The 20,153-nt window shown below is 39.3% G+C and overlaps 2 protein-coding genes across 2 annotated transcripts in view; one reads left to right on the top strand and one right to left on the bottom strand.

The window, feature by feature from the left end:
- The window catches only part of IL1RAPL2 (interleukin 1 receptor accessory protein like 2), a 1,135,143-nt gene that overhangs the window by 498,508 nt on the left and 616,482 nt on the right, over nt 1-20,153 (bottom strand). The window lies entirely within an intron of this gene.
- TEX13A (testis expressed 13A) lies at nt 8,324-9,645 on the top strand. Its single transcript, XM_081792721.1, has 2 exons — nt 8,324-8,829; nt 8,937-9,645. Exons 1-2 carry the CDS (start codon nt 8,371-8,373, stop codon nt 9,627-9,629), a joined length of 1,152 nt encoding a protein of 383 aa, XP_081648847.1. The 5' UTR covers nt 8,324-8,370; the 3' UTR covers nt 9,630-9,645.

Below are 20,153 nucleotides of genomic sequence, written 5' to 3' on the forward strand. Positions count from 1 at the left end.
TGCGCTACAACTGCATACCTATTAGAATGGCCAAAATCCAGAACACTAACAACACCAAATGCTAGTAAGGATGTGGAGTAACAGGAACTCTCATTCATTGCTGGTAGGAATGCAAAATGGCACAGCAACTTAGAAGATAGTTTGGAAGTTTCTTACAAAACTAAACATACCCTTATATGATCTAGCATTTATATTCTTTGATAACTACCCAAAGGAGGGAAAAATTATGTCTTCATAAAACCCTGCACACAGATGTTTATAGAAGTTTTGTTCATAATTGCCAAAACTTGGAAGTAACCAAGATATCTTTTAGTAGGTGAATGTATAAATAATATATGGCACATACAGATAATGGAATATTATTAAGAGCTAAAAGTAAATGAGCTCTCAAGCCATGGAAAGATATAGAGGAACATTCAATGCATATTACTAAGTAAAAGAAGCCAATGAGAAAAGGCTACATACTGTAAAATTCCAGCTATATGACACTTGGAAAAGGCAAAACTATGGAGACACTAAAAAGATTGGTGATTGCCAAGAGTTGGGAGGAGAGATGGATAGGTGGAACACAAAGGACTTTAAAGGTAGTGAAAATACTCTGTATGATACTATAATGATGGATATATGCCATTATACATTTGTGCAAACCCATAGAAAGTACAACACCAAGAGTGAACCACAATGAAAAGTATGGATTTTGGATGATAATGATGTGTCAATGTAGGTTAATCAATTGTAGTAAATATTCACTCTGGCAGTGGCTACTGATAATAGGGTATGCATGTGGGGGCAGGAGATACATCGTAAATTTCTGTACTTTCCTCTCAATTTTGCTGTGAACCCAAAAACAGCTGAAAACTTCCCTAATCTGGGGAAAGAAACAGACATCCAGATCCATGAGGCACAGAGAATTCCCATTAAAATCAACAAAAGCAGGCCAACACCAAGACATACTGTAATTAAATTTGAAAAACATAGTGATAAAGACAAAATCCTAAAAGCATGAAGACAAAATAAGTCCTTCACTTACAAAGAAGGAACCATAAATCTAGCTGCAGATTTCTCAAAAGAAACTTGGCAGGCCAGAAAGGAGTGGTACGATACATTTAAAATGCTGAATGGGAAAAATCTGCAACAAAGAATATTCTATCCATCAAGGCTACCATTCAGAACACAAGGAGAGATAAAGAGTTTCCCAGATTAAAAAAAAAAAAAAAAAAACAACTAGAGGAGTTTGTGATCTCCTAAACCAGCCCTGCAAGGTATATTAAAGGGGACTTTTTGAATGCAAAAGAGAAAAACAAAAATGGCAAAGACAAGAAAGGATCAGAGAAAATCTCCACAAACAATGACAAAACAAGTAATACGATAGCACTAAGTACATATCTATCAATAATTACTCTGAATATAAAAAGACTAAATGTTCCAATAAAATGACACAGGGTGTCATACTGGATTAAAAAAAAAAAGACCCATCTATATGGTGCCTACAAGAGACTCATTTTAAACCTAAAACACCTGTAGATTGAAAGTGAGGGGATGGAGAACCATTCATCATGCTAATGGATATCAAAATAACGCTGGAGTAGCAACACTTATATAGGACAAACTTGACTTTAAAGCAAAGACTGTAACAAAAAACAAAGAAGGGCACCATATCATAATAAAGGGGACAATCCAACAAGAAGATGTAACTATTGTAAATATTTATTCATCCGATATGAAAGCATCCAAATATATAAAACAATTAACAACAAACATAAACATAACTGATAATAATACAATACCGGTAGGAGTCTTTAACACCCCACTTATATCAATATATCATCTAAATATATAGTCAACATGGAAACAATGGCTTTGAATGACACACTGGACAGACAGACTTAACAGATATACTCAGAATATTCCATCCTAAAAGACCAGAATATACATTCTTTTCAAGTACACATGGGACATTCTCCAGAATAGATCATGTATTAGGTCACAAATCAGGCCTCAACAAATACAAAAAGATTGAGATCATACTATGTATATTTTCTGACAACAACACTGTGAAACTTGAAGTCAATCACAAGGAAAAAAACTTGGAAAGACCATAAATACATGTAGGTTGAACAATATGTTACTAAACAGTGAATGGGTCAACCAGGAAATCAAAGAAGACATAAAAACAATACACGAAAAAAATAAAAATGAGAACAAAATAGTCCAAAACCTTAGCGATGCAGCAAAAGCATTCCTAAAAGGAAAGTTAAGAGCAATATAGACCTACTTCAAGAAGAAAGAAAAATCTCAAATACATAACATATCCTTACAAGTAAAAGATCCAGAAAAAGAATAAACAAAGCCTAAATCCAGCAGAAGAAAGAAATAATAAAGATTATAATATGTAATAAGTATAATAAAATTATAGATAAAAACATAATTATAATAAAAGATTATAATTATAGTAAGGTAGAAATAAATGATATAGAAATTAAAAAATACAATAGATCATTGAAGCCAGGAGGTGTTTCTTTGAAAATATCAATAAAATTGATTGATAAACCTCTACACAGACTTATAAAAAAGAAAAGAGAAAGGACCCAAATAAATAAAATCACAAATGACAGAGGATAAATAACAACCAACACCACAGAAATACAAACAATTATAAGAGAATCATATGAAAAACCATATGCCAAAATATTGAACAACCTGGAAAAAAATGGATAAATTCATAGAAACTTAAACTACCAAAACTGAAACAGGAAGAAACAGAAAACTTGAACAGACTGATAGGAAAGAAAATGAATCAGTCATAAAAAAAAATCTCCCAACAAATGAAAGTCCAGGGCCAGATGGCTTTATAGGTGAACTGTACCAAACATTTTATGAAGAGTTAATACCAATACTTTTCAAACTATTCTAAAAATAGAAAAGGAAGAAAAACTTACAAATTCGTTCTATGAGACAAGCATTGCCCTGATACCAAAACCAGATAAAGACCCCACTAAAAAAGTGAACTATAATGTCTCTGATGAACACTGATGTGAAAATTCTCAATAAAATGCCAGCAAACTGAATCCAGTAGTATATTAAAAGAATCATTCACTATGATCAAGTGGGATTTATTCCCAGGCTGCAAGGGATATACCATAAATGAAATCAATCTGATATACCACATTAATAAAAAAACAAAAAGGATAAGAACCATATGATGTCTTCAATAGATGCAGAAAAAGCATTTGACAAAGTACAATATCCATTCATGATAAAAATCCTCAATAAAGTAGGGATAGAGGGAACATGCCTTAACATAACAAAGATTATACACAAAAAACACCCACAGCTAATATCCTCAATGGAGAAAAACTGACAGCTTTTCCCTTAAGGTCAAGGGAATGTCGACTCTTACCACTGTTATTTAACATTGTACTTAAAGTCCTAGTCTCAGCAATTAGACCACAAAAAGAAATAAAAGGCATCCAAATTGACAAGGAAGAAGTAAAACTTTCACTATCCACAGAACACATGATATTCTTTGTAGAAAAACCACAAAATTGCTAGAACTGATATAGGAATTCACTAAAGTCAAAAGATACATAATCAACATCCAGAAATCTGTTGCACTGCTATACATCAATAATGAATCAGAAGAAAGACAAATTAAGGAATCTATCCCATTTACAATTGCACCAAAAATAATAATATACCCAGGAATAAACCTAACCAAAGAGGTAAGAGATCTGTATTCTGAAAACTATAAAACACTTATGAAAGAAATTGAAGAGGACACAAAGAAATGGAAAGATTTTCCATGCATATAGATTGACAGAACAAATATTGTTAAACTGTCTATACTACCCAAAGCAATCTACACATTTAATGCAATCTCTATCAAAATACCAACAGCATTTTCCAGAGATAGAACAAACAATCCTAAAATTTGTATGGAACCATAAAAGACCCTGAATAGCCAAAGCAACTTTGAAAAAAAAAAAGCAAAGCTGGAGGCATCACAATCCCAGACTTCAAGTTGTATTAGAAAACTGTAGTGATCAAAACAGTATAGTGCTGTCATAAAAACAGACACACAGATCAATAGAACAGAATAGAAAACACAGAAATGAACCCAGAAATATGTGGTCAATTAATCATCAACAAAGCAGGAAAGATGATCTAATAGGAAAAAGACAATCTCTTCCACAAATGGTCTTGGGAAAACTGGACAGCAACATGCAAAAGAATGAAAGTGCGGTCGCCTGGGTGACTCAGTTAAACATCAAACTGTTGGTTTCGGCTTAGGTCATTATCTCACAGTTGGTGAGATCAAGCCCCACATTGGGCTCTGTGCTGACAGCATGGAGCCTGCTTGAGAGTCTCTATCTCCCTCTCTCTCTGCCCCTCCCTTGCTCATACTCTCCCCCTCTCTCAAAATAAATAAGCATTAAAAAAAGAAGAATGAAACTGGACCACTTTATTACACCATACACAAAAAACAAATTAAAAATGGATTAAAGACCTAAGTGTGAGACCTGAAACCATAAAAATCCTAGAAGATAACAGAAGCAGTGACCTATCTGATATCAGTCATAACGACTTCTTTCTAGATAGGTCTCCTGAGGGAGGCATGGGAAACAAAAGCAAAAATTAACCATTGGGACTACATCAAAATAAAAAGCTTCTGCATAGTGAAGGAAATTATCAATAAAACTAAACAACTTTGGAATGGGAGAAGATATTTGCAAGTAACATATCTGATAAGAGGTTAGTATCCAAAATCTATTAAGAACTTATCAAACCCAACACCCCAAAATTGAATAATCCAATTAAAAATGAGCAGTAGACATGAATAGATATTTTTCAAAGAATACATACAGTTGGCCAACAGACACATGAAAAGATGTTCAACATCACTCACCATCAGAGAAATACAAATCAAAAGTACACTGAGATACCAGCTCACATTTCTCAGAATGGCTAAAATCAGAAACACAAGAAATAACAAGTGTTGCTGAGGATGTGGAAAAAAAGGAACCCTCATGAACTGTTGGTGGGAATGCAAACTGGTGCAGCCATTCTGGAAAACAGTATGGAGATTTCTCAAAAAGTCAAAAATAGATCTACTCCATAATCCAGCAAATGAACTACTAGGTATTTACCCAAAGAATACAAAAATACTAATTCAAAGGCATACATGCGCCCTGAAGTTTATAGCAACATTATCTATAATAGCAAAATATGAAACAGCCCAAATGTCCATATACATACGCATACCACAGCTTCCTTATCTATTCATCAGTACATGGACATTTGGGCTGTTTCATATTTTGCTATTATAGATAATGCTGTATATATATAGATAATATACATATATGGTGAAATCTTGCCATTTGCAATGATATGGATGGGGCTATAAAGTATTTTGCTAAGCAAAATAAGTCAGTCAGAGAAAGCCAAATACCATGTAATTTCACCCATGTGCAGAATTTAAGAAACAGAACAAATGATCATAGGGGTAAAAATGAGAGGGGCAAACCAAAAAACAGACTCTTAACAAAAGGGAACAAACTGCTGTTCACCAGAGGGGAGGAGAGTAGGAGAATGGGTGAAATAGATGATGGGGATTAAGGAGTGCACTTGTGATGAACACTGAGTGTAATATGTAAGTGTTGAATCACTATATTGTACACCTGAAATTAATATTACACTGTATATTAACTAACCGAAATTTAAATCAAAACAAGTAAATGATTTACCTTAATCTTTTGAAAGCGTTTATAAGCAGAAGTGGAAGAATTATAGCATACAGATACAAGTGACCACAAGCTGAAGTCCATGTTTAAAGAGTTATGGAAGGAATAAAAAAGGGTAAAAAAATGTTCTGAGTCCAAAATCAGAGTAGGCAGAGTAAGCAAGTCAGCTATAAAACCGTGAGTGAGAATGGAGAGTGGTAAGAAAAGAGCTATTCCCTGCACTCTGTTCTTCTTGCTGTATATCTTCTCCGTGGGTTATTTCAACCACTACTTTGAATCCAATTTCCATTTTTCAATACTATATCTCCAGCCCTGATGTCTCTCCTAGTCCTAGACTCATATATCTAACTGCTTGTGGGGTATCTCCATTAGGATGTCCCACGGGTATCTCAATATCAATATGTCCACAGGTGATCCCCCTTCCAAACAGCTTCTCTTTTATTATCCATCTAAGTCTACAGCATCACTATCTACTTAGTTCCCTGTAGCAGAAACCTGGGAATTACCCTATTCATTTTCTCATCCCTGTCCCTGACATTCCTATCAATTCTATCAACCAAATAGCTCTCTACACTTTTGTCTCCATTCTAACTTCTACTACCTTAGTTTACATATTGAATTACTGTGCATCCCCCTAATGGGTCTCCCTGACTCCAGTATCACCCCTCTCTCCTTGCCATTCCAATTTCTATATTATCTCCCAAATGATCTTTCTACAGAAGTCACTCTAGAACAAGCCAAAACATGAACGCTTCCCATTTATTAGTCCCAAGACCAACAAATAAAATACCCAAATTGAAATGGAGAAAAAGGTAACAGTTTAAAAAGAAAGCTAAAACAGTGGGATTTATACCTCTGGGATTTAACTACCTTCTTAAGTAATATATTAATGCCTGATACATTATTTTTTTCTCACTATCTGACACAAGACACTTAGAGAAGAAATGTTATCTATTTCAATGTAGGTCATAGAACAAAATGTAATTCTCATATAATAAATAATGAATTTCTAATTTTTCAAATGGAAAAATAAAACCCAAAATGAGTGTATCTCTGCATGTCCACTTCCTTCAGTGCATAAATAATGGCAGAAAAGAGAATAAGGAGAGTTAATTTAGAAAGGTATACTAGGGTAAGAATATAATATTACCCCAAGAGTTGGTCACAGGAAGCCATCAAATATTTTGAAGCTTGAAAGTAGCATGGTCATAGGAAAGATTAGGAATTAGAAAGAGAGTAGAGAATTTATTCATGAGACTATGTGGGCATTCTCTAAATGGGAATGGATGTTAAAAGAAGATTCTGAGGGGCGCCTGGGTGGCTCAGTCGGTTAAGCGGCCGACTTCGGCTCAGGTCATGATCTTGCGGTCCATGAGTTCGAGCCCCGCGTCGGGCTCTATGCTGACAGCTCAGAGCCTGGAGCCTGTTTCGGATTCTGTGTCTCCCTCTCTCTGACCCTCCCCCGTTCATGCTCTGTCTCTCTCTGTCTCAAACATAAATAAATGTAAAAAAAAAAATTAAAAAAAAAGATTCTGAGATACTAGCAACAAGATTTGGGACCAATTTCCTATGTTATTAAAGGCAAGTGGTATTGATGATTTTGAGGTTTTTATAGTGAACACAAGAATATAGGAGAATATGAACACAGGAATGTAGAAGAATCATCTCTCAGGGGAAAGGGTGAACATTTGGATTTTGGATATCTTTGGGATATGCAGGAAATATGAGTTTAGACCAGGAGTTGGCAAACTACAGGCCAAATCCTGCCGGCTACCTATTTTTATGCATAAGTTTTATTGGAATATGGCCATGCTTATTTCTTCAAGTATTTCTTATGACTGCTTTTATGCTGTAAGTATTTGGGACAGAGGTCCTTTGCCTACAATGCCTCAAATAATTATTACTTGGCCCTTTACATAAACAATTTTCTGACTGTCATATTCCAATTTAGGAGATTCTAGAATAGGAGATACAGCATCTTCCTGGTGAGGAGGAGGCTTTTTTTCTTGTTCTAGAATATTCCACTTCTAAGAGGGGAGGGGCTCCTGATGTGGGACAAACCATTTTAGTGGGGGTGGAGAGTAGGGGGTGAAATTTTTGTACTTGATCACAAGTGTTTCAAATTCTCAGTTCTGTCTTTTCTGATCACTCCTGTTTCCTCCCCACTTCAAGGACTTGCAACATTGTAGCGGGTTCCCTTATGTCCTGGGGCAGATGGAGGACCTTCCTTGTGCATTCCCTCCCACCCCTACTATCTTTCAAAGTTGGAACAGTCCCACGGTAAAAGCCTCTAGGGTTTGCTTAGAGACTTCCTTTCCTTGGAGCCCCTGGAGGGAAAGAGGTGCGCTTTCTCGCTTTCTCTTTAGGTTTGTAGGCAGGCATGGGAGGTCTGTACCTCCTCTAATTCTAGCTAGGGAGGTAAGACCTGGTGAGAAGTGTACTATGGCAAGGCAAGCCAGTCAGTGGTCTTTATGAGGGTCTCAGGAGGGTTGGGCGGAGGAATCAAAAGGGAAGCTACAGAGTGGGGAGGGGAGGGCTAAAGGGGGTTAGGGATTAAAGGGGAGAGGAGGGTGCAACTGGTTGATTCATCCCCGCAGGGCCAAACAAGCCCCTAAAGCCCTCAGCCATCATGGCCTTGAAACCCGAAGACCCCAGTGGTGGGTTCCAGCACGGCAACGTGGTGGCTTTCATCAATGAGAAGATGGCCGGGCACACGAAAGGCCCTGAGTTCTACCTCGAAAATATATCTCAGTCCTGGGAGGAAGTGGAGAACAAGCTCAAGGCCATCCTGGAGGACAACGCAGTGTCCAGTGAGGCCAAAGACGCCTGCGCCTGGAGCAGCCTGGCCCTAGGTGTGCGCTTTGCCCGCAGGCAGGGCCAGTTACATGGGCACAGGGTGCACTGGCTGCAGGACTTCGCCAAACTGCATAAGTCCGCTGCAGAGACCTTGGCCTCAGACCTAAAGGAGCTCACAGCACAGCAGGAGATGGAGCGCAAGGAGGCAACCTTCCGTCTGCAGCAGACACAGGCAAACTTGGCGGAGATACGGAAGGAAAGGGACCTCCTGAGGTGGAAGCTCCTGCGGGCTGTAAGATTGCCTCAACTTGGTCCCTGCCCCCTCTCCTGGCCCTATCTCCTTGCCCCACCCCCTCACCACCCCCAGAATGGGTCTCAACCCTGCCTACTTCTCTGCAGGAGCTGGAGTCTTCGCGGGAGCCGGGGCAGGTTGCAGAGGAGCCAGGCTTGGCCATTGCCAGTGACGCTGGGACAGAAGGAGCAGGTGAGGAGGAAGAGGCGGGGGCTGCCACTACTTCTGCTACTGCTGCTGGTGCCACAGGAAGAGGAAGAAGACAGAAAGGTGAAGAAGGGACAGAGGCCACAAAGAACCCGGGTGGAGGCCTTGTGCATGTTCTTGGAGCTGAGCAGAAAAATTATACCTCTGGTGGGCAGAGGGAGGGAGATGTCAGGTCAGTGGATACAGCCATGCTTTATTTCTCTGGGACGATGAAGCCCGGGACCACAGCCACACCCTCACCCCTGCCTGTCCAGCTCCCTGCCTCATTCACATACTCCTATGCCTGCCCCTTTTCCCCCTTCCCACCTGCACCCACACCAACCCCACCAGCAATAATGTTCACCCCAGGAGCTCCATCTCAGATATCTCCCCACTGGAGGCCCTCTGATGTTAACTTGTGGTCTGATGTGGGGTCCCAGGGAACACACCCTCAAGAATCCCAAGGAGACAACGATCTCCTTCAGCAGAGAAGACCTCCCACATTTCGCAGACCCGGGGATTGGGACTGCCCTTGGTGTAAAGCTGTGAATTTTTCACGGAGAGAAATTTGCTTCCGCTGTGGAAGGGGAATCTGGCTGCAAAACCCCCAGTGAATTCAGAAATGTGAAATAGAACGGAAACATATCCCAATGGGAAATCAATTTTCAGAGGGAGGGGGAGAGATGCGGGAGGGTTTGGGAAGAATGGGGAGAAAAGGAGGGTGGGTGGATGGGGCAAGGGGGTTGTGAGAAAGGTGGAAAAATGGGGTGGGTATGGAGTGGTGGCTGGGGAGGGTGTAGATTAGGTGGTTGGGGGGGTAAAACACAGACTTATTTTGATGACCCCCTTTGTGTTCCAGAGCATTCCACACCCCAGAAGCACTGTAGCTTCTGTTAGTATGTGTCTCCATTCCCTACCCTAGTACCTGGTGGACCTGAGCAGCCATGTTTGTGACAGCCCACCCCTCTTCCCACCTAGGCTGTATATGATTGGAGGAGTGGACATCTGACCCATCCTTAACCACACAGGTTCTTACACTAGAGAATCTGAATAGAGAGGCAGATTCCATAGTCCCATAGTCAGGATGGTGTTGGGCAAGGAAGCAGTGGGTTATTTGGAGTTGGGGCCAAGGTCAGAGTCACGGACACTGAGGCCACAGCTGAGGCCTGACCCTGGCTGTGGGGGAGCAGAACTCTGTGCTTTATAGAGGCCGAGTGTCTTTTAGAGGATGCCAGCATGAGTTCCCAAGGAGCAGACAAGCACAGAGAAGCAAAGGAGTTGATCCTGCAAACCCAGAGATGGAGACAGTGGTGGCCTGACCACTTTTCCACTTCCCGCAATTGTATTGCATGAAAATCCACTCTACAGAGATCCCCTTTTCTTTAATTTAACTTGAATGGGTTCCTTCTCTGGACAACCAGATTATTTCCAAGTCAGAAAATGATACCAGAAGAGCAGGTGCAAACCACAGGGCATCAAAGAAACTGTTGGAACTGACTGGGGAGGTGCATCAGGGAGTGACAGGTAGTGGGGATTCCTGAATCCCATGAGTCTCCAATAATAAACTGGACAGGAATCTTGTTCATGTTCTGAACGAGTTATATCACAAGAAACAATCAAAACAGGCCTAGGGTTAACTACTTGCTTATGACACAACAGAGATTTCCTGCTCCAAGGGAATCTCAAGACTGCGTGTATACTTTTTTTAAGTTTATAGCGCAAGTGGGGGAAGGGTAGAGGCGGGGGCGGAGAGAGGAAAATCCCAAACAGGGTCCGCACTGCCAGCAAAGTGCCCAATGTGGGGCTCGAACCCACGAACCAAGAGATCATGACCTGAGTTGAAACCGAGAGTCAGACTCAACTGACTGAGCACCCAAGCGCCCCAGGGCTGCATATAGAGGATGCCAGCATGAACTGCAAGCAAGGACTGCTACCTATGGCTGTTCAGCCCCATGACAGAAGAATCCCCCCCAGTACCCAGTGGGCAGAACTGGGTATAGTCACATGCCACTACCAAGGAGGTGAGTCAGAAGCTGATCGTGCCCAGAGGGTTTATTGGTTTAGACCAATGACCAAAGTATGCTGCCATCCTGAGGGATTCTCTCCCCCAACTCATCACCAGGTTAACAGCGGGAGAAGAATTTGGCTACAAAGCCCTCAGTGAATTCAGAGTGTGGAACATAGCCCAACCAAGAAAGGGGGAGGGTGATGGTTGTCTGTGTCTCCCCCTCTTATGATTATAAGCTGCATTGAGCAGGGTTAAATGTATGGTTTAGCCTACAGGTGGAAAAATGGTAAGGAGTCATACCTGGACCAGACTGATACAACTGGAGGAAGCTTGGATGTTGCCTGGGGACTGGGGACCTAGAAACTGAGGTTGTCATGGGCCTGTGACATCTCTGCAGTATCTGGGTGTGACTTTGAGTTGTCTCGTTTGGGAACAGATACAGAAAATCATTTTCAAGATTTGGGGCCAGATCCCTAGCTAGTTATTAAAGGGCCTATACTTGTTAGAAATGTCTTCAGACTTTCACCACCTCAGTACTCTTGATACTTTGGGCGGGATACTTACATGTTTCAGGGAATTGTGCTATGCATTTAGGTTGCTTGGCAGAATCCCTAGCCTCTACACACTTGGTAACAATAGCACCCACCCCTCCGTTGTGACAACTAAAAATGTGACAACTAATAATGTAACATGTCCACTGGAGGGCAAAATCACCCTTAGTTGGGAACCATTAAGGCAATAAGGTCCTTAGGACTAGTCAGAATAGGGGGAAGAGAGTTGCAAGAAGAGCATGCTCAGCAATGCCCAGGGCTGCAGGGAATGCCCTAAGGAGGTAAAAAGTATTCACTTGGTCTGGTGTTCACTTTTGATTTTTAAGCAATATGGGTGGAGGAGGGGCAGAAAACAAACCAGGGATTTAGGTGGGAAGGAAAGATGTGCAGTCAGTGAGGGAAGCTCATCAAGGACTCCTGGGTGTGAAGAGAAGGAGTGAGATAGGATACACAGCTGAGAGATACAAAGTTCTTTTGAATTTGGGAGAAACTTGAACCATGGGGAAGGAGACAGCTAAAGAAACCTTGAAAACACAAGAAATATGTAAAAGAAGGAGATAGACCCTGTATACTGTTTTGGAGGCATGTCCATTGTACTATTAAATAAATAAAATATGAAGGCCAATTTTTGCGTGTGAACCAAAACCCCCAAGGCTCCATAAGTGTGCATAAGTATGATATGCATATTATAGGTTTATGTGTGATTTATGTTATACACTGATGTTTGAAAAAGCATAGAAAATGTCTGGAAAAACTTTTTTTTTTTCTTTTCAGAAAAAAATGAAGTAGAATGGGGCAATGAGATAGAGGGTTTCTACTTTATATACTTCTGTGTTGTGAAAATAAAATTATTAAATGTTCACAAATAAAATAAAAGGAAGTAAATTTGCTGGCATGAGGTGGTTTGCAAAGGCTACCTCTTCCTTTGGGATAGGAGAAGAGGAGAGCAGACACTGATATGTGTGGCAAAAAGAAGGGAAATGAAGAAGTTCTCCTTGTGTGTCCCTTAGACAGCATCCCCTTGTGTGTCCCTTCACCCAAGAGTGAGGATGGAAGGTCTGGGTGGGGGTGGAGGCTTCTGGGCATTGGCATATTTAAGGAATAACTCATGGTGGGAGGTGGAGAGTGGGATAGCATAAAGGATCATCAAGCTGCACAGAGGATCCAATTAAGATAGGACCCAAATGAAAGAAAACCAAAGGGGAGGACAATGAGAGAGCCTAGGAGGGCCGCTGGAAAGGAAGGTGACTAGTTCTAGGAGGAGCACCAGACACAAATCTCTGGTGTTACAACTTGTTTTCATAACTTATTTTTTTCAAGAAAAGAGTCAGTTTGTTTGGATTTGGGGTGTATGATTGGTAGGATTTAAGAAAGATATGAACATTTTCATGATTTCATGAATTACACCCATTTTAAAAGTTTTTTTTTTTTCCTAAGTCAAGAAGAACTTAATAAATTAAAATTAATTCCATTTTTATCACTAAATATCCTCAACAAACCCAACAGAGGTGACTGTACTTGGCCTTTGAGCCTTTGGGCTAGCATGCTTAGTGATATGGGTAGCTAAAAAGTAAGACAGCTTTAAAACTGATGGTGCTGGAAGAAAGACCCAGCTCTAATAGGGAAGGGAATGAAAATTTTGCAGGTGCCAATGTCTTGGTGAAAAACAGTGATTTTTCCTCTGTAAAAATGGTAATGATGCTCTCTGAGCTTGCATCTGAGATAGTAACAAGTAAAATAGTGAAAGGGAATGACCAGGGAAGGTACCTTTGACCTTCTTTCTAATGACCTATCCACACTCTGGGAGGTCAAACTTGTCTACACCTTTCTCTAAAATAATGGAAAATAAAAATAACTCAAGTCATATTTTATTTAGAAACAACAGTTTTTCATCTTTGCTTTATGTCATGTGGGATCAAGGTCAAAACCTTGCCAGAGTGTTTGGACAAAGATATTACCTAATAGGAAACTTCCTTAAATGCCTTAAAAATCAGAATTTTCTGTGACTTTGCACCCTGCTCTAAATGCTGGTGTTTTGGGCATCATTCTTTGTGATGTCATATCATAATAACTGCCTTCCTGCTATCTATTTCTGTTTCTATTGGCAAAATTTAACATATCAGGGGGAAAAAGGGTTCATGTGGCCAAATTAAAAACCTTCAAACCCTAGTGATCTGAAGATTACAGCCAATGAGTCAGCAACAAGCATGTAGGGAAAGCCTGCTCTACTTTATGTGTGTAAACTGTGGGAGGGGGTAGTCTAGGGATTAAAAAAGAAGGGGGGAGGGCAAGAGGGAATTAGGGGTAGAGAGAAAGAGAGAGAGAGAGTGGCCAAACCACTCTCCATTATGTGGAGTTGGAGGAAGACACAGGGAAAAGACAGAATAATGGGGCTGAAAAATAACAAGATGCATGTGGCATCTCTCCACCCAACTAAATATATATTGCCTTACTAGTAAAGAGTATGTTCTGGTCTGGAAATAAGAAGGTGTAGATTAGTGTTAACCTGGGTCTTGTGTTAATGAGGTCAAGGTGATGTGGAATTCCACATTGCTCTCCTATTCAGCTTTTCTCTGTTTCATAGCCATAGATCTAGGCTGTACCTACCAAATTTTAACCACTATCTTGCCAAGGTGGATCACTTTTCACAGTGGTGAAAGAGTGGGGATGGTTCCACGTGAATTCATCCCCATCCCTGAGAAAACAAGTTGGAGTGCACATTCTGATTGACAGAGTTGAGATCAGCAGCATCTCCTTTTGTTAATAAGGGGAGTCATAAAAAATCAAATTTATCCCCCTTTAAACATACGCTTTCTCCATGGAAACATCATCTCCTAAAAACATGCATTGTTATATGTCTGCAAGTCAAGGCACTTGTTGGTTGTATCTTTTAACTTCTAAGATTTGGTCAGTGTCTTAGTCTCTTAAAGTCTCATAGTCCAAAAATATATCTGAAACCACCATAGAGCAAGGATTAGTTATTGTCAGTTTTGCATTCAGTAAAAAGGCCTTGATAAACCCAGATTCCAGCCAAATGGACCTCCCTGTTTTTCCCTGTGCACAGACCATGTTTTACTGCCTCCTTGCCCTTGAATACTGTTCCATCTGCCTGGGAAGGCCTCCACTATTGCCACCTGTTTAGATCCTCAACAACTATCTCAAACACCCCTGATTTTATAAGTCAAAATCTATTTTTCCTTAATCTCAACTATTATTTTACCTCTATCTTTCTTTTAAAAAATAAGTTTATTTACGTTGACAGGGAAAGACAGAATCCCAAGCAGGCTCCATGTGGAGCTTGACTTGGGGCTTGATCCCACAAACTGTGAGATCATGACCTGAGTTGAAATCAAGAGTTGGATACTTAACTGACTGAGCCACCCAGTTGACCAATATCTCTATCTTTTTTATATCACACTTTTCACTTTCTTTTATGTGTGATGGAATAAAAAACATTGTTAGTATTGGCAGCTTTCCTCTGCCTCTAAAGATAAAATTCTTTTTGGCTGCATAGGTCTTTCCAAATCCAGCAACTTCTGTGGAGATTTTTGGTATGCCATATAAGTTCCTGAGATTTAACTGTGCATAACAGGTGTATAGAAAGAAAAAGCTGAAAAATTGCAAGGAAGAGTGCTAGTTTAATTAAGTAACATTGGACGGAGAAGCAAGAGCTTTATACAAAGAAAAAACAAGTTCTCCCAACAAACAAAAGTCCAGGTCCAGATGGCTTCACAGGGGAATTCTACCAAACATTTCAAGAAAATGAGAAAGTTAATACCTATTCTCAAACTATTTCAAAACAGAGATGGAATGAAAACTTCCAAATTCATTCTATGAGGCCAAAATTCCTTGATTCCCAAATCAAATACCTCAGTAAAAAGGAGAATTATAGGCCAATATCTTTTTTTTTTATTTTTTTTTATTTTTTTTTATTTTTTATTTTTTTTATTTTTTAATATATGAAATTTACTGTCAAATTGGTTTCCATACAACACCCAGTGCTCATCCCAAAAGGTGCCCTCCTCAATACCCATCACCCACCCTGCCCTCCCTCCCACCCCCCATCAACCCTCAGTTTGTTCTCAGTTTTTAACAGTCTCTAATGCTTTGGCTCTCTCCCACTCTAACCTCTTTTTTTTTTTTTTTTTTTTTTTTCCTTCCCCTCCCCCATGGGTTTCTGTTATGTTTCTCAGGATCCACATAAGAGTGAAACCATATGGTATCTGTCTTTCTCTGTATGGCTTATTTCACTTAGCATCACACTCTCCAGTTCCATCCATGTTGCTACAAAAGGCCATATTTCATTTTTTCTCATTGCCACGTAGTATTCCATTGTGTATATAAACCACAATTTCTTTATCCATTCATCAGTTGATGGACATTTAGGCTCTTTCCATAATTTGGCTATTGTTGAGAGTTATAGGCCAATATCTTGATGAACATGGATGCAAAAATTCTCAATAAGATACTAGCAAATTGAATCCAACAGTACATGAAAAGAATTATTCACCATGATCAAGTGGGATTTATTCCTGGGCCTCAAGAGTGGTTCAACTCTCAAATCAATCAATGTGATAGACCACACTCATAAAAGAAAGGATAAGAACCATATGATCCTTTCAATGGATGCATAAAAAGCATTTGACAAAGTATAGCATCCGTTCTTGATAAAAACCCTCAACAAAGTAGGGATAATATCAGGGAATATACCTCAACATCATATAAGCCATAAACAAAAACCCACAGCTAATATGCTCAATGGGCAAAAACTGAGAGATTTTCCTCTATGGTCAGGAACAAGGCAGGGATGTCCACTCTCACCACTTGTATTTTTTAAATTTTTTATATTAAATATAATTTATTGTCAAATTGGTTTCTATACAACACCCAGTGCTCATCCCAACAGGTGCCCTCCTCAATGCCCATCACCCACTTTCCCCTCTCCCCCACCTCCCATCAACCCTCAGTTTGTTCTCAGTATTTAAGAGTCTCTTATGGTTTGCATCCCTCCCTCTCTGTAACTTTTTTTTCCCCTTACCCTCCCCCATGGTCTTCTGTTAAATTTCTCAGGATCCATATATGAGTGAAAACATATTCACTACTGGTATTTAACATAGTACTGTAAGTCTTAGAGTCAGCAAGCAGACAACAAAAAGAAATAAAAGGCACCCAAATCGGCAAGAAGGAAAACTTTCACTATTCACAGATCACATGATACTCTATGTAGAAAACCTGAAAGACTGCACCAAAAAATTGCTAAAACTGATACACGAATTCAGTAAAGTGTCAGGATACGAAATCAACATACAAAAATCTTTGGCGTTTCTATACACCAATAATGAATCAGCAGAAAGAGAAATCAAGGAACCAATCCCATCGACCATTATACCAAAAATAATAAGATACCTAAGAATAAACCCAACCAAAGAGGCAAAAGACCTGTACTCTGAAAACTGTAAAACACGTATGAAAGAAATTGAAAAAGACATAGATAAATAGAAAAATATTCCATGCTCATGGATTGGAAGAATAAATATGGTTAAAATCTATACAACCTAAAGCAATCCACACATTTAATGCAATCCCTATCAAAATACCACCAGCATTTTTCACAGAGCTAGAACAATTCTAAAATTTGTATGGAACCACAAAAGACCCTCAATAGCCAAAATAATCTTGAAAAAGAAAAGCAAAGCCAGAGGCATCACAATTCTGTACTTCAACCTATATTACAATGCTGTCATAATCAAGACCATATGGTACTGGCACAAAAACAGACACATAGATCAATGGAACAGAATAGAAAACCCAGAAATGGATCCACAACTATATTATCAATTAATCTTTGACAAAGCAAGAGAATATCTAATGTAAAAAAAGACAGTCTCTTCAACAAATGATGTGGGAAAACTGGACAGCAAATGCAGAAGAATGAAATTGGACCACTTTCTTACACCATACACAAAAATAAACTCAAAATGGGTGAAAGACCTAACTGTGAGACAGGAAACCATCAAAATCCTAGAGGAGAACACAGGGAGCCATCTCTTTGATCTCAACCACAGCAACTTCTAACTAGACATGTCTCCAGAGGCAAGGAGAAAAAAAGCAAAAATGAACTAATGGGACTTCCTTGAGATCATAAGCTTCTGCGCAGCAAAGGAAACAATCAAAAAAGCTAAAAGGCAACCTACAGAATGAGAGAAGATATTTGCAAATGACATATTGGATAAAGGGTTAATATTCAAAATCTATAAAGAACCTATCAAACTCAATACCCAAAAAAACAATCCGGTTAAGGAATGGATGAAAACATGAATAGACATTTTGGCAAAGAAAACATACAGATGGCTAATGGACACATGAAAAGATGCTTAATATCACTGATCATCAGAGAAATACAAATCAAAACCACAATGAAATACCACCTCACAACTGTAAGAATGACTAAATTAACAACACGGGAAACAACAGATGTTGGCAAGGATGTGGAGAAAGGGGAACCCTCTTACACTGCTAGTGGGACTGCAAACTAGTGCAGCCACTCTGGAAAACAGTGTGGAAGTTCCTCAAAAAGTTAAAAATAGGGGTGCCTGGGTAGTGCAGTCAGTTAAGCGTCCAACTTAGGCTCAAGTCATGCTCTCACGGTTCATGAGTTCAAGCCACATGTCGAGCTCTGTGCTGACAGCTCAGAGCCTGGAGCTTGCTTTGGATCCTGTGTCTCCATCTCTCTCTCTCTGCCCCTCCCCTCCCCATGCTCTCTCTCTCTCTCTCTCTCTCTCTCTCTCAAAAATAAATAAACATTAAAAAAAGTTAAAAATAGAACTACTCTATGGCCCAGCAATTACACTACTAGGTATTTAACCAAAGGATACAAAAATACTGATTCAAAGGGGCACATGCACCCCGATATTTATAACAGCATTCCCAACAATAGCCAAACTATGGAAAAAGCCCAATATCCATTGACTGATGAAGGGATAACAAAGACGTGGTATAAATATGTATTAGAATATTATTCAGCCACCAAAAAGAATGAAATCTTGCCATTTGCAACATCGTGGATGGAGCTATATAGTGTATTATGCTGAACAAAATAAATCAGTCAGAGAAAGACAAATACCATATAATATCACTCATATGTGGAATTTAAGAAACAAAACAGATGAACATAGGGGAATGGGGAAAAAAGAGAGGGAGGCAACCCATAAAAGACTCTTTTTTAAGTTTATTTATTTTGGGAAAGAGAGAGAGAGAGAAGTACAAGGGAGGGGCAGAGAGGGAGAGAGAGAGAGAGAGAGAGAAAGAGGTAGAGAGAGAGAGAGAGAGAGAGAGAGAGAGAATTCCAAGCAGGATCTGCACTGTCAGCACAGAGCCTGATACAGGGCTCTAACTCATGAACCATGAGATCATGATCTGAGCTGAAATCAAGCTTAACGAACTGAGCTTAACTGACTGAGCCACCCAGGCGCCCCAAGAGACTTTTAACCACAGAAAACAAACTGAGGGTTGCTGGAGTGGAGATGGGTAGAGAATGGGCCAAATGGATGATGGGTATTAAGGAGGGTAATTGTTGTGATGAACACTGGGTGTTATATGTAAGTGATGAATCACTAAGTTCTACTCCTGAAAACAATACTACACTATATGTGAACTAACTAGAATTTAAATAAAAATTTGAAACAAAAAATAAATGAAAAGGAAAAAAAAAACAAGTGATAGAAGATGAAAAAGGAAAAAAAGTGGGAAAACTTGCAGAAGATACATTCCAGAGTGAATTTTTTAGTTGATAATGAGCAGTGTTTACAGAGTTTTCTGGGTAGCTATAGTATGTATAAGATATTGAGCATGAAAGCAATATGGAAAACTGATTTTAAAGGTTGCTGGGCATTACAAATTGGCTTCCCCTTGATGCTTTTCAAAGGACTACAGCAAATACCTAAAGATTAAACCTTTTAAGATTGTTTACTTGCTGGCCTATTTCCTAGGATACAATTATATGCTGAACCACATAGAATCCTGTCTTATATTTGAGTTTTACTTGTTTGATTATAATTTGTATACATGTCCTAATTCCTGTTTTAATCTGTTGGAAGGCAGGAGGTCTGCCATTCACTTTTGCTTTTTTTGGTACCTTTCACAGAATAAATGCTCAATAAATATTTGTTTAAGGACTGATAGATACCTAAGATCTGAAATGATATCTGCTATAAAGTATCCTTTTTATTAAAAACCAAAATAAAACTGTGGTTAGGAAAGAATGTGCTTTCATTTTTCTACCAGTATGCAATATTTTACCTTTAGGATGAATGGAGGGAACCAGTTTTATGTTCTGGAAAAACATAATATGTTTTTGAACAAGAACATATGCAATATGTTCTTGAAAAACATAACCCTTGCATTCAGGACACCTAATTATATTCATTCTAGCACTTTGTCATATATTGATGTATATGCTTCTTTAACTGATTCATCATGAATCTTCTATATTGGAATTTGGGAAGCCAGAGTATAAACAGACAAAAAAAAAGTCAGCTAAGAATATACCTCCATCAAAGTTCCTCCATCTCTTATTTTTT

The sequence above is a fragment of the Panthera onca genome, chromosome X (assembly GCF_046562875.1).
Source record: "Panthera onca isolate mPanOnc1 chromosome X, mPanOnc1 haplotype 2, whole genome shotgun sequence".
In the NCBI taxonomy this organism is placed as follows: domain Eukaryota; kingdom Metazoa; phylum Chordata; class Mammalia; order Carnivora; family Felidae; genus Panthera; species Panthera onca.

What these genes read in the sequence shown, in the direction of transcription:
- TEX13A (XM_081792721.1), top strand. Translation starts at nt 8,371, where the DNA reads ATGGCCTTGAAACCCGAAGACCCCAGTGGTGGGTTCCAGCACGGCAAC. An exon ending in GGTGGAAGCTCCTGCGGGCT is followed by an intron (nt 8,830 to 8,936) that starts GTAAGATTGCCT and finishes ACTTCTCTGCAG; the next exon opens with GAGCTGGAGTCTTCGCGGGA.